Source organism: Bos grunniens, chromosome 8, assembly GCF_055505025.1.
Source record: "Bos grunniens cultivar Pamir isolate PY7600 chromosome 8, Bosgru_T2T1.0, whole genome shotgun sequence".
NCBI lineage: Eukaryota > Metazoa > Chordata > Mammalia > Artiodactyla > Bovidae > Bos > Bos grunniens.
The window spans coordinates 78588941-78602573 of NC_141172.1; the positions used below are offsets into that span (position 1 = coordinate 78588941).

The 13633-nt window shown below is 38.7% G+C and overlaps 1 protein-coding gene across 16 annotated transcripts in view; it reads right to left on the reverse strand.

The window, feature by feature from the left end:
* Positions 1-13633, reverse strand: part of AGTPBP1 (ATP/GTP binding carboxypeptidase 1) — a 192913-nt gene that overhangs the window by 62225 nt on the left and 117055 nt on the right. For 14 of the 16 annotated variants that reach the window (XM_086416848.1, XM_086416841.1, XM_086416850.1 and 11 more), the window contains one exon: positions 2052-2135. The exons of the other annotated variants lie outside the window; for them this stretch is intronic. In XM_086416848.1, coding sequence (XP_086272974.1) covers positions 2052-2135 — 84 coding nt within the window. The remainder of the gene's footprint in view (positions 1-2051; positions 2136-13633) is intronic. 16 annotated transcript variants of the gene reach the window in all.

Here is a 13633-nt window from a genome sequence, read left to right on the forward strand (position 1 = left end):
TCCCTGGGTCTGGAAGATCTTCTGGAGGAGGAAATGGCAACTCACTCCAGTATTCTTATCTGGAGAATTCCATGGACAGAAGGTCCTGGCGGGCTACAGTCCATAGGGTCACACAGAGTCAGACATGACTGAGCAACTAAACAACAAGAATATTCTACACTTAAGAGTTCTTGAGGTTCTGTGTTACCACATTGTCTGGTCTAACACAGAATTGCTAAGTCACTTCAGTCGTGTCCGACTCTGTGCAACCCCATAGATGGCAGCCCAACAGGCTCCCCCGTCCCTGGGATTCTCCAGGCAAGAATACTGGAGTGGGTTGCCATTTCCTTCTCCAATGCATGAAGGTGAAAAGTGAAAGTGAATTCACTCAGTCCTGTCTGACTCTGAGCAACCCCAAGGACTGCAGCCTACCGGGCTCCTCCATCCATGGGATTTTCCAGGCAAGAGTACTGGAGTGGGGTGCCATCACCTTCTCCAAACACAGAATTAGAAACATTGAAATAACTAAGAAATTATGAATAGATTTGTTTTTTATTTTTGTGAATGTTATTTCAAATTCAGTCATTAGCTCTGACATAACATTACCCTCTCTTAACAAAAATCTTTTAAAATGTTTTATTTCCTCCAAATAAGACTAATGAAATATAAAATCTCTCCAAAATATTAGAATGTTAAAGGAGAGAGAGCGAAAACCCATTCATGGGCTGATTAAAGTTCTCATTACTGAAGACAATGCAATGGCACCTAATGAATTATATATAAGTAAATAAATGAAAATGAAAAATGATGAATATGACTACACTTAAATCATTTGTATCCAGTAATGAGAAGCTTAATCATGCATGGATATGAGAGTTGGACCATAATGAAGGCTGAATGCCGTAGAACTGATGCTTTTGAACTGTGGTGTTGGAGAAGACTCTTTAGAGTCCCTTGGACTACAAGGAGATCCAATCAGTCCATCCTAAAGGAAATCAGTCCTGAGTATTCATTGGAAGGTATTCATTGAAGTATTCATTGAAGCTAAAGCTTCAATACTTTGGCCACCTCATGTGAAGAGCTGACTCATTAGAAAATACCCTGATGCTGGGAAACAGTGAAGGCAGGAGGAGAAGGGGACGACAGAGGATGAGACGGCTGGATGGCATCACTGACTCAATGGACATGAGTTTGAACAAGCTCTGGGAGATGGTGAAGGACAGGGAAGCCTGGTGTGAGGCAGTCCACTGGGTTGCAAAGAATCAGACGTGACTGACTGAACAACAACAACAAAATCATTAAACGCAATGGCACCAGTGATAACCCTAAATTGGAAATTACACTAAAACATTCTTGTGGTTTAGTCGCCACGTCATGTCCGACTCTTAAAATCCCATGAACTGTATGTAGCCCACCAGGCTCCTCTGTCCATGGGAATTTCCAGGCAAAAATACTGGAGTGGCTTGCCGTTTCCTTCTCCAGGGGATCTTCCAGACTCAGGAATCGAAACCCAGGCTCCTGTGCTGCCGACAGTCTCCTGCACTGCAGGTAGATTCTTTACCCATTGAGCCACCAGGGATCACAAACAAATGGCTTCAAAAGTCAGGCAAGTAACATGAAACGATTGAAGCAGACTGTAAACAGTAAGAGACGAAAGTGAGAAGTGGGGACTGTGTAAAATCAGCAAGCATATTTTCCTTCTAAAGGGGATGGTAATTTGTTGTCCTAAGGAAACGAAGGCTCAGTATTACAGGACAAAACTGCAGCATTCATATGAAATCTCCATTATCTTAAGTGGAGGTAGTTTCAGCTTTTAAAAACAAAGCATCAGATGTGATGTTTCCCTTATTAAACCTATTAAAAGCCCACATAAGAAAAACTAAATTTGTAGCATACTCAATTTAACCAAATAAACATGATTTACATTACCATTACATCTCTGGTAAAACATAAAAACAGAGTGAGGCTTAACTAGGTGGAAGTTAACTATATTTCTTTGTGTTTTAAAAGAACACCGAAATTTTAAGATAAGAATAAAACCAACAAAACTAAAACATAAAAATGAGACTTACTTTGGGTTATCTAAGTCATATACCACTCGATCTATGATATCACTCTGATGTATTAGCCTCTCAATATCTTGGGCAATTTTTGTTCTGAAATCATAAAGAAGTTTGACCAAAATTCATTATTATATGCTAAGGCAAGAAGTTTGACCAAAATTCATTATTATATGCTAAGGCACAATTTTCCTCCAAGTAAATTTTGAATAAAAAAATATAAAATGAAAAAAATTTCTTAAAATAAAAATTATCATCCCTCTACATATTATGTGTACAAAATAAATCAGTACATAAAATTTAGACAAAAATCAGTATTTTAAAAGTCTTAAGTTCTAGAAAAATAACCAGCACAAGGCCAACAGCTTTATTTAAAAAACCTTGAATGACTATATGCTTTTCTATATAGAAAATTCTTAATCTAGCATTATATAATTAGGCATATTTACTTTTAGTTTTTTATTTTACAAAACTAACTCATCACTGACACAGCAGTCTATCAAGAAAAAACTGAGCATCAAAGGATTATGATATAAATCCTTGATTTAGAGTCAGTGTCCTAACTTTCAAATAGCAAATTCTTTCTACAAAAGCAAAACTTTTAAAAAGCTAAAATTATAGTAATAAACAAATCAAAAATTTATATCACCCAGATCTTCAACAATGAAAGACATGGCACTTACATATACTCAGATATGCCACACCAAAAAATACAAGTATTCAAGTATGGTGAATGACTAAAAACATCCATTTGTCAAAACCATTTATTAAATATTAAATTTATGAAATACCTACCATAAATGTATAAAAAATTAATACTTACAAAAGTTTGCAGTTTTTCTTAAGAAAAATGGTATTAAAAGGCTGATATAACATCTCAGTTCTACAGCAACATTCTGCATTGTAAAACAAGATAAAAAAGCTCGATACCCACAGGGCCAGCACGTGATGTACCTGAGGAGGCCTGCTGGGGGATGCTGTGGAAAACGGGGGAACACAGGATCTGTCTAAACACAACCAAATGCTGCCAGGTAGGAAGAGACGTTAAGGGTGCAATACCAAATTTACAAGAAACAATGGAAACTTGGATCACTACGTGGAGTCTCTCACATGTTAAAGGCTGGGGATCTATTAAAAAATAAAAACAGGGAGAACAAGATGGCAGAGGAGTAGGTGGACATGGAGGACATCTCTCTCCACAGATACATCAGGAATACACCTTCAGACGCAGAAGGGCATACAGAACACCAGCTGAGAGCAGACAGGAGTACCTGACCAGAGGAAACAAATATATAGACCCACACAAAACTCGGTAGGACGAAGGAACTAGGGAGAAAAACAGGAGTGTTAGTAGGACTGGAACCCCCCCTTGGAGGGTGGGGGAACTGAAGCAGGGGTCCGATCCCCACATCTGGGCAACAGAGTCAGAGGAGAAACATTTAAGGCTGAGAGTGAAACAGCTGATCTGTGGCAGCCTAAATGGAATGCAGTCCTTGCTGCAGCCATACATACTCCAGACAGGGACATAGATCCCCTGGAAGGTACAGCGGCTGGGAGCTGGAGTTCAGGGATTGTGGAGCAATCCCAGGGCAAGGGGCTGCTGTTGACTGCTGAGAGACAGATTGAGGGTATGTAAGGGAGGAGATTGTGGTGGGAAATGCCTGTGGAGGAAAGCCGGGCAGCCATGGAAGCAAGGCAATACTGCTGAGTCACGCGTAGGGGGTGGAGCCATCACCATTGACTCTCTCTCCATAGGTGCCACCATCAGCAGCTGAACAATAGAGAGGCTGGCCCATCAAACGCCTGACACACTGAACTACAGAGTCGGACCCCACCCCAGGGTGCCCCTTTAAGTGCCTGATGTACTGATCTACAGAGTAGAATCCCAGCCAAGGGGGCCCTGAATGGGCAGAGCTACAGAGAAAGACTGGCCAAAGAGGCCTTCTGATCAGCTACTGCTACTGCTAAGTCACTTCAGTTGTGTCCGACTCTGTGCGATCCCATAGACGGCAGCCCACCAGGCTCCCCCATCCCTGGGATTCTCCAGGCAAGAACACTGGAGTGGGTTGCCATTTCCTTCTCCAATGCATGAAAGTGAAAAGTGAAAGTGAAGTCGCTCAGTCGTGTCCGACTCTTAGCGACCCCATGGACTACAGCCTACCAGGCTCCTCCATCCATGGGATTTTCCAGGCAAGAGTACTGGAGTAGAGTGCCATTGCCTTCTCCGATCAGCTACAAGAGGCTGGAAAAAAGACTGATAGGGCCATAACTCCTATGGCGGAGGCAGTCCATGTTCCTGCACACTTGGCGCCACCAGGGTCCCCACAAGCCAAGCAGCTGCATCACCTTCATGCTCAACTCTCACTGGGGCAGAGCTGACACAGGCAAAAAAAGTCTTGCATCTAAGTGTGCAGGGTTGCTTCAGTAGTGTCCGACTCTTTGCAACCTTGTAGACTGTGGCCTGCCAGGCTTCTCTGTCAGGCCTCCAGGCAAGAATACTGGAGTGTATTGGCCAATACTGGTTGCCATACCCTTCTAGAGCACTGTATTTCCTGCTGCCCTAGCCGCCAACTCCCCTGAGTACCCGGTGCTGTTGGAACCCCTGTGACCCAAGCAGCTGCACCATCTCCACAAGTGGCCCTCACAGGGGCAAACTCAAGTCCTCCAGGGCAGCCTCGGGAGCAAACTCCAGTGAACAACCCACAAGTAGAAGTGGAAATGAAATCACGATTGAAACCCAGGGGCAGTGTGACTAAGGAAGAAGACCCAAAACTTCCCACCAGCTGTACAAACTACAGATTAAATCCACACAATCAACTAGGTAGACTCTGTGTCTATGTATATATAAAAGGTTACTGAGAGCTCCCACAAAAGAAAATGCACTAGTTCTGATAGCTGTGGACATTTAAAGAAGACAGAGGAGTAGGACCAGATTAGACTCTGAGCTGCCCCCAAAGCAGGTCCAGAGATCAGCAGTGTTGGAGGGCATCCTAGGGAGGTGAGGTGGACTGTGACTCCCAGTGAGGGAAAGGACTCTGACAGCAGTGACTCAAGAAAAACAATTATTATTCTTATGTTTTGACTTGTTCTGTAGATTCTTTTGGTTTTTTCTTTTTTTCCCACTATGCTATAGTTGTCAATTTTATTGGCCCTATGAAATCTAATTAAGCTTTTGAGCTTTTTCTTTCTCAGCCACATTTTTTATTGTTGTTATAAACCCCTGCCTCTACATTGGGCTTTAGCAGTTCTGGGAAGTTTCCCTTTTTTTTTTTTTTTCCTTTTCTCTTTTTTTAATTTTTCAAGCCTATTATTACTTTTTCTACACTTAATCCTTTGTTTGCTTTTTCTACTGTTCTTTTGCCCTTACATTTAATCTTTAATGTATACAAATCTTCTTTATCTACCTCTATTTAACTTTGCATATGTATTCTTTCTTTTTTTTCTTTCCTCTCAACATATGTTAGTTTTATTTTCATTGCTTTCTTCCCCACTTGGCACTTTGCTTTAGTTTTGTTTTCCAGTTTTTGCTTTAGTTAGCTTTGTCCTGGTAGACGTAATTTTTGGTTTTCTTTGTTCACTGGGTCAATCTATTGCACTTTATTTTTGTTGGACTGTTTTGACTTTGTTCGTGGGTGTATATGTATATGTGTATAATCCATTATTTTAATTATTATTTGCCTGATTTTGTAACTGACATTTGTCTGGGGTTCATTTTGGTTCCTCATTTTTTGACATAATCTCACTTAATGCCATAACAAAACACTTGTAGAATCTTCGTTCCTGACCAGAGATAAAGCCCTGACCCTTTGGAGTGGCAGCACTAACTCTAAGATCCTAGATTACCAGAGAACTAACCATAGTGAGTATCATATAGAACTCACACAAAGGAAACCACTTGAATACAAGACCCAGCATCACCCAACCACCAGTAGGACCCTGTGCAGGACACCTCATCTAGACAACAAATAAAACAAAAATACAAACCCAGTCATCAGCTGACAGGATTACCACCTTACTCAGCCTTGCCCATCAGAGGAAAAACAAACAAGCAAACAAAAACTCAGCACAAATCTCACCCTATACAAAGCCTACACAAACCACTGGACCAACCTTAGCGGGGCAGAAACCAAAAGGAAGAAAGAATTCAACTCTGAAGCCTGGGAAAAGGAGACCTCAAACACAGTAAGTTAAAAAAATAATAATGAAAAGGCAGAAAAATACTACACAAAGAAGGAACAAACTAGAAACACAGAAGTCCAAATAAATGAAGAGGAAATAGGCAAAGTACCTGAAAAAGAATTCAGAATGATACTAAAGATGATCAAAAACCTTGAAAACAAAGTGGAGAAAATATAAGAATCAATTAACAAAGACACAGAAGAATTAAAGAATAAACATACAGAGACAAACAATACAATTACTGAAATTAAAAACACTCTAGAAGCAATCAATAGTAGGCTATTTGAAGCAGAAGAACGAATCAGTGAGCTGGAAGATAAAATGGTGGAAATAACTTCCAAGAGCAAAACAAAGTAAAAAGAATGAAAAAAACTCAGGATAGTCTCAGAGACCTCTGGGACAATAACAAATGCAACAATATTTGAATTATAGGGGTCGCAGAAGAAGAAGAGAAAAACAAAAAGGTATGAGAAAATTTTTGAAGAGATTATAGTCGAAAATTTCCCCAACATGGAAAAGGAAATAATCAATCAATTCCAAGAGGCATAAAGAGTCCCATACAGGATAAACCCAAGGAGAAACACGCCAAGACACATGCTAATCAAACTAACAAAGACTAAACACAAAGAAAGAATATTCAAAGCAGCAAGGGAGAAGAACAAGTACCATACAAAGGAAACCCCATATGCTTAACAGCTGATCTTTCAGCAGAAGGGAATGGCAGGATATATTTAAACTGTTGAAAGGGGAAAATCTATAACCAAGATTACTGTACCTGGCAAAGATTTCATTCAAAATCGATGGAGAAATAAAAAGCTTTTCTGACAAGCAAAAGTTAAGATAATGCAGTATGACCAAACTGGCTTTACAACAAATGTTAAAGGGACTTATATAGTCAAGAAATACAAGAAAAGAAAAAAGATCGACAAAATCAACCCCAAACAATTAAGAAAATGACAAAAGGAACATATATATCGATAATTACTTTAAATATAAATGGATTAAATGCTCCAACCAAAAGACACTGACTGAGTGAATGGATATAAAAACAAGACCCATTTATATGCTGTCTACAAGAAACCCACTTCAGACCTAAAGATACATACAGATGGACAGTGGGAGGATGGAAAAATATATTCCATGCAAATGGGAAGCAAAAGAAAGCTGGAATAGCAATCTTCATATTAGACAAAATAGACCTTAAAATAAAGACGATTACAAGAGATAAGGAAGGACACTACATAATGATCAAGGGATCAATTCAAGAGAAAGACATAAAACTTGTAATTATCTATGCACCCAACATAGGAACACGTAAGTACATAAGAAAAACACTAAGACATAAAAGGAGAAATTGACAGTAACACAATAATAGTAGGAGACTTTAAAACCTCCCTCACACCAATGGACAGGTGATCAAAACAGAAAATAAATAAGGAAACATAAGTCTTAAATGATACATTAGATGAGATGGATCTCATTGATATTTACAGGACATTCCATCCAAATGCAGACAAATACACCTTCTTCTCAAGTGCACGTGGAACATTCTCCAGGACAGACCACATCTTGGGTCACAAATCAAACCTCAGTAAATTTAAGAAAATTGAAATAGCATCAAGCATCTTCTCTAACCACAATGCTATGAGACTAGATATCACTTATAAGAAAAAAACTGTAAGAAACACAAACACATGGAGATTAAATAACACATTTCTAAATAACCAACAAATAACAATACTGAAGAAATCAAAAGGGAAATACAAAAATTTCTAGAAACAAATGACAGTAAAAATACAACAATTCAAAACCTATGGGATGCAACAAAAGCATTTCTAAGAGGGGAGTTTATAGCAATACAATCCTACCTCAAGAAACGAGAAAAATATCGAACGGACAACCTAACTTTACACCTAAAACAACTGGGAAAAGAACCAAAAAACAAAACAAAATTAGTAGAAGGAAAGAAAGCACAAAAATCCGAGCAGAAATAAATGAAAAAGAAATGAAAGAAACAAGAGTAAAGATTAAAAAACTAAAAGCTGGGTCTTTGAGAAGATAAAGTTGACAAACCTTTAGCCAGACACATTAAGAACAAAAGCAAGAAGAATCAAATCAACAAAATTAGAAATGAAAAAGGAGAGGTTACAACAGACAAGGCAGAAATACAAATGATTATAAGAGACTATTATGAACAACTATATGGCAATAAAATGGATAACCTGGAAGAAATGGACAGATTCTTAGAAAAGTTCAGTCTTCCAAGACTGAACCAGTAAGCAATAGAAATTATGAAAACCCAATTTCAAGCATTGAAATTGAAGCTGTGATCAAAAGTCTCCCAAAAAACAAAAGCCCAGGACCAGATGGCTTCACAGCAGAATTCTATCAAACATTTAAAGAAGAGTTAATGCCCATCCTTCCAACTCTTTCAAAAAATTGCAGAAGAAGGAACACTTTCAAACTCATTCTACAAGGCCATCATCACCCTGATACCAAAGCCAGACAAAGACAACACAAAAAAAGAAAACTACAGGCCAATATCACTAGAACATAGATGCAAAAATCCTCAACAAAATTTTAACAAACAGAATTCAGCAACACATCAAAAAGCTCACACACCATGATCAAGTTGGGTTTATTCCAGGAATGCAAGGTTTCTTCAATATATGCAAATCAATCAATATGATACACCATATTAACAAATTGAAAGATAAAAAGCATATGATAATCTCAACAGATGCAGAAAAGCTTTTGACAAAATTCAGCACCCATTTATGATTAAAACTCTTCAAAAAACTGGACATAGAAGGAATCTACCTCAACACAGTAAAGGCCATATATGATAAACCTACAGCAAACCTTATTCTCAATGGTGAAAAACTGAAAGCATTCCCCCTAAGATCAGGAACAAGACAAGAGTGTTCACTTTCACCACTATTATTCAACCTAGTTCTGGAAGTCCTAGCTACAGCAATCAGAGAAGAAAAAGAAATAAAAGGAAAATAGATTGAAAAAGAAGTAAAGCCCTCACTGCTTGCAGATGACATGATACTGTACATAGAAAACCCTATAGATAGCATCAGAAAATTACTAGAGCTAATCAGTGAATTTAGCAAAGTTGCAGAACAAAATCAATACACAGAAATCACTTGCATTTCTATACACCAACAATGAAAAAGCAGAAAGAGAAATTAAGGAATCAATCCCATTCACCATTGCAACAAAAAAATTAAATACCTAAGAATAAACTTACCTAGGGAGACAAAAGAACTATACACAGAAAATTATAAGGCACTGATGAAAGAAATCAAAGATGACATAAACAGATGGAGAAATACTTCATGTTCCTGGGTAGGAACAATCAATATTGTGAAAATGACTATACTACCAAATGCAATCTACAGAATCGGTGCAATCCCTATAAAATTACCAATGGCATTTTTCACAGAACTAGAACAAAAAATTTCACAATTCATATGGAAACACAAAAGACCCTAAATAGCCAATGCGGTCTTGAGAAAGAAGAATGGAGCTGGAGGAATCAACCTTCCTGACTTCAGATTATACTACAAAGCTATAATCATCAAGACAGTATGGTACTGGCACAAAAACAGAAATACAGACCAATGGAACAAGAAAGAAAGCCCAGAAATAAATCCATGCACCTATGGGCATTTTATTTTTGACAAAGGAGACAAGAATATACAATGGGGAAAAGACAGCCGCCGCTGCTGCTGGTGCTCATAGACGGCAGCCCACTAGGCTCCTCTGTCCCTGGGATTCTCCAGGCAAGAATACTGGAGTGGGTTGCCATTTCCTTCTCCAATGCATGAAAGTGAAAAGTGAAAGTGAAGTCACTCAGTCGTGCCCGACTCTTAGCGACCCCATGGACTGCAGCCTACCAGGCTCCTCCATCCATGGAATTTTCCAGGCAAGAGTACTGGAGTGGGTTGCCATTGCCTTCTCCGTCCTATCACCATACACAAAGATAAACTCAAAATGGATTAAAGACCTAAATGTAAGACTAGAAACTATAAAACTCTCAGAGGAAAACATAGGAAGAACACTTGATGACATAAATTAAAGCAAGATCCTCTATGACTTATCTCCTAGAGTAATGAAAATAAAATCAAAAGTAAACAAGTGGGACCTGATTAAACTTAACAGATTTTGCACATCAAACTGTAGCAAGGTGAAAAAGACAACCCTCAGAATGGGAGAAAATAATAGCAAATGAAACAACAGACAAAGGATCAATATCCAAAATATAAAAGCAGCTAATACAACTCAATGCCAGAAAAACAAAGAACCCAATCAAAAAGTGGGAAAAAGACCTAAACAGATATTTCTTAAAAAAAGACATACAGATGGCTAACAAACACATGAAAAAATGCTCAACATCACTCAGTATTAAAGAAATGCAAATCAAAACCACAATAAGACATCACCTCACACTGGTCAGAATGGCCATCATCAAAAAGTCTACAAACAATAAATGCTGGAGAGGGTGTGGAGAAAAGGGAAAGCTCCTGCACTGTTGGTGGGAATGTAAATTGATATAGTCACTATGGAAGATGGTATGAAGATTCCTTAAAAAACGAGGAATAAAACGACCATATGACCCAGAAATCCCACTCCTAGGCATATACCCTGAGGAAACCAAAATTGAAAAAGACACATGTATCCCAATGTTCATTGCAGCACTATTTACATAGCCAGAAGACAGAAGCAACCTAGATGTTCATCAACAGATGAATGGATAAAGAAGTTGTGGTACATATACACAGTGGAATATTACTCAGCCACAGAAAGGAATACATTTGAGTCAGTTCTGATGAGGTGGATGAACCTAGAACCTATTAGACAGAGTGAAGTGAGTCAGAAAGAGAAAGATAAATATCATATTCTAACGCACATATAAGAAATCTAGAGAAATGGTACTGAAGAATTTATTTACAGGGCAGCAATGGAGAAACAGACATAGAGAGCAGACTTATGGACATGGGGAGAGGGTGAGATGTATGGAAAGAGTAACATGGAAACTTACATTACCACATGTAAAATAGATAGCCAACGGGAATTTGCTGTATGGCTCAGGAAATTCAAACAGGGCTCTGTATCAACCTAGAGTGGTGGGATGGGAAGGGAGATGGGAGGGAGGTTCAAAAGGGTGTATACATACACCCATATGTATACCTATGGGTGATTCATGTGGAGATTTGACAGAAAACAACAAAATTCTGTAAAGCAATTATCCTTCATTAAAAAAATTAATTAAAAAAAAAGACAATCTTGGCTCAACAAGAAAAAATAAATGAAAACAAAACAAAACTCTCTGCAAGTAAAACCAAAATCATTAGCAAGCTGAATATGGCCTAGAGGTCACTGGTTTTCAACTTCTGAAACTGTATTTTAGGGGATATAACTCCCCATTTATATGTGCGACCCCATAGACGGCAGCCCACCAGGCTCCCCCGTCCCTGGGATTCTCCAGGCAAGAACACTGGAGTGGGTTGCCATTTCCTTCTCCAATGCATGAAAGTGAAAAGTGAAAGTGAAGCCGCTCAGTCATGTCCGACTCTTAGCGACCCCATGGACTGCAGCCTACCAGGCTCCTCCGTCCATGGGATTTTCAGGGCAAGAGTACTGGAGTGGGGTGCCATTGCCTTCTCCCTCCTTTACCTCAATCACCTATTAAAATATATTGCTCTCCAGTCAAAACAAGTGTTTTCCAGGTACCCCTGGGGACTATAACCTCAAACTTACTAACATTCATCATCAAAGAATAGCTCAGAAGAAAATAATTTGAGCAAGGCAATCTGATAAATGTGCAGTCCACTCAGTATAGTTAATACTCAAGAGTTCACATGATATATGGCCAAAACCAAAATTGTAGTTTTGTTAGGTTTCAGCCAATACAGAGCAATACTTACGAAAAACAATTTAACACACTCACTGCCATATTTACTTTACCATAAGGATATCATAGGATATTGTTGTTCATTACTTAAGTGTTCTCTAAGGGTCCACAGAAGATACTCTTCATAAGTATGGTATAACCTCATATATATGATCACTACATATGAATAAATAACAAGACAGGCTCATGACCTAGACCAGGATGACTCTTGGCTCAGTCATTTACTAGCAGTGTAACCTTGGATAGTTACTCAAGAATCCTAAGCTTCAGCATACTCTTCCATTAAATAAGAGAAATAATCGCTATTTCCTCATAGAGCTGCTACACTGTTAAATGACATACTTTAATAAGCTTATAAACACTGCATAACAAAGTGTTTTTTACTTACTTCGGTATCTGGCCCATTAAAAAAAAATCAATATAAAAGTTATCTGCTACTGACACTATAATTATACTTCTCTACTGTCATCTCCATTTCAGAAATACTTGAACCATTCTAAACATGGTAAGACTAAATCCAAGGTTCTGCTTTCGTATTCTGCTTTTGCCACAATTCCTTCACCTACTTTTAATTTTAAATTTCTGAATACTACTACTACTACTACTTACTACTAAGTCGCTTCAGTCGTGTCCGACTCTGTGCGACCCCATAGACGGCAGCCCACCAGGCTCCCCCATCCCTGGGATTCTTCAGGCAAGAATACTGGAGTGGGTTGCCATTTCCTTCTCCAATGCATGAAAGTGAAAAGTAGGAGGAAGTCGCTCAGTCATGTCCGACTCTTAGCGACCCCATGGACTGTGGCCCACCAGGGTCCTGCGTCCATGGGATTTTCCAGGCAAGAGTGCTGGAGTGGGTGCCATTGCCTTCTCCGAAAGTAGTAATTAACTGAATGAATGAGGGATGTGGGGTGTGTTGAAAGGAAGAATCTTCGTTTTAGACTTTTATGTAGTATTTGATTTTTGTACCATGTCATCAAATACTACATAAAAGTCTAAAATGAAGATTCTTCCTTTCAACACACCCACATCCCTCATTCATTCAGTTAATTACTACTTTCCTTCCACAGCACCTTGATTATTTTATTTCATAATACATCTTATACCTCTTTCCATTAGTACACTGTTTTTTTGTGTGTTTGTTTTTTAATCACTGCAAAGTATTCACAGAATGGATATACCATAACTTATTTGACTGGTCTCTGATTGATGTGTTTTGGGACATTACCCACCACAAATTCCATATAATAGTTGACAAACATTTGTAGGCAGAGTATATAAAATAAAGAGGGAAAAAAGTAACAATCTTCAAATGTCTGAGTACTGTTTCCTTACGTAATTCATAAGCATTTTAAGTACATATTTTATATTAGTTATGCTGCTGCTGCTGCTGCTGAGTCGCATCAGTCATATCCGACTCTGTGCAACCCCATAGACGGCAGCCCACCAGGCACCCCCATCCCTGGGATTCTCTAGGCAAGAACACTTGAGTGGG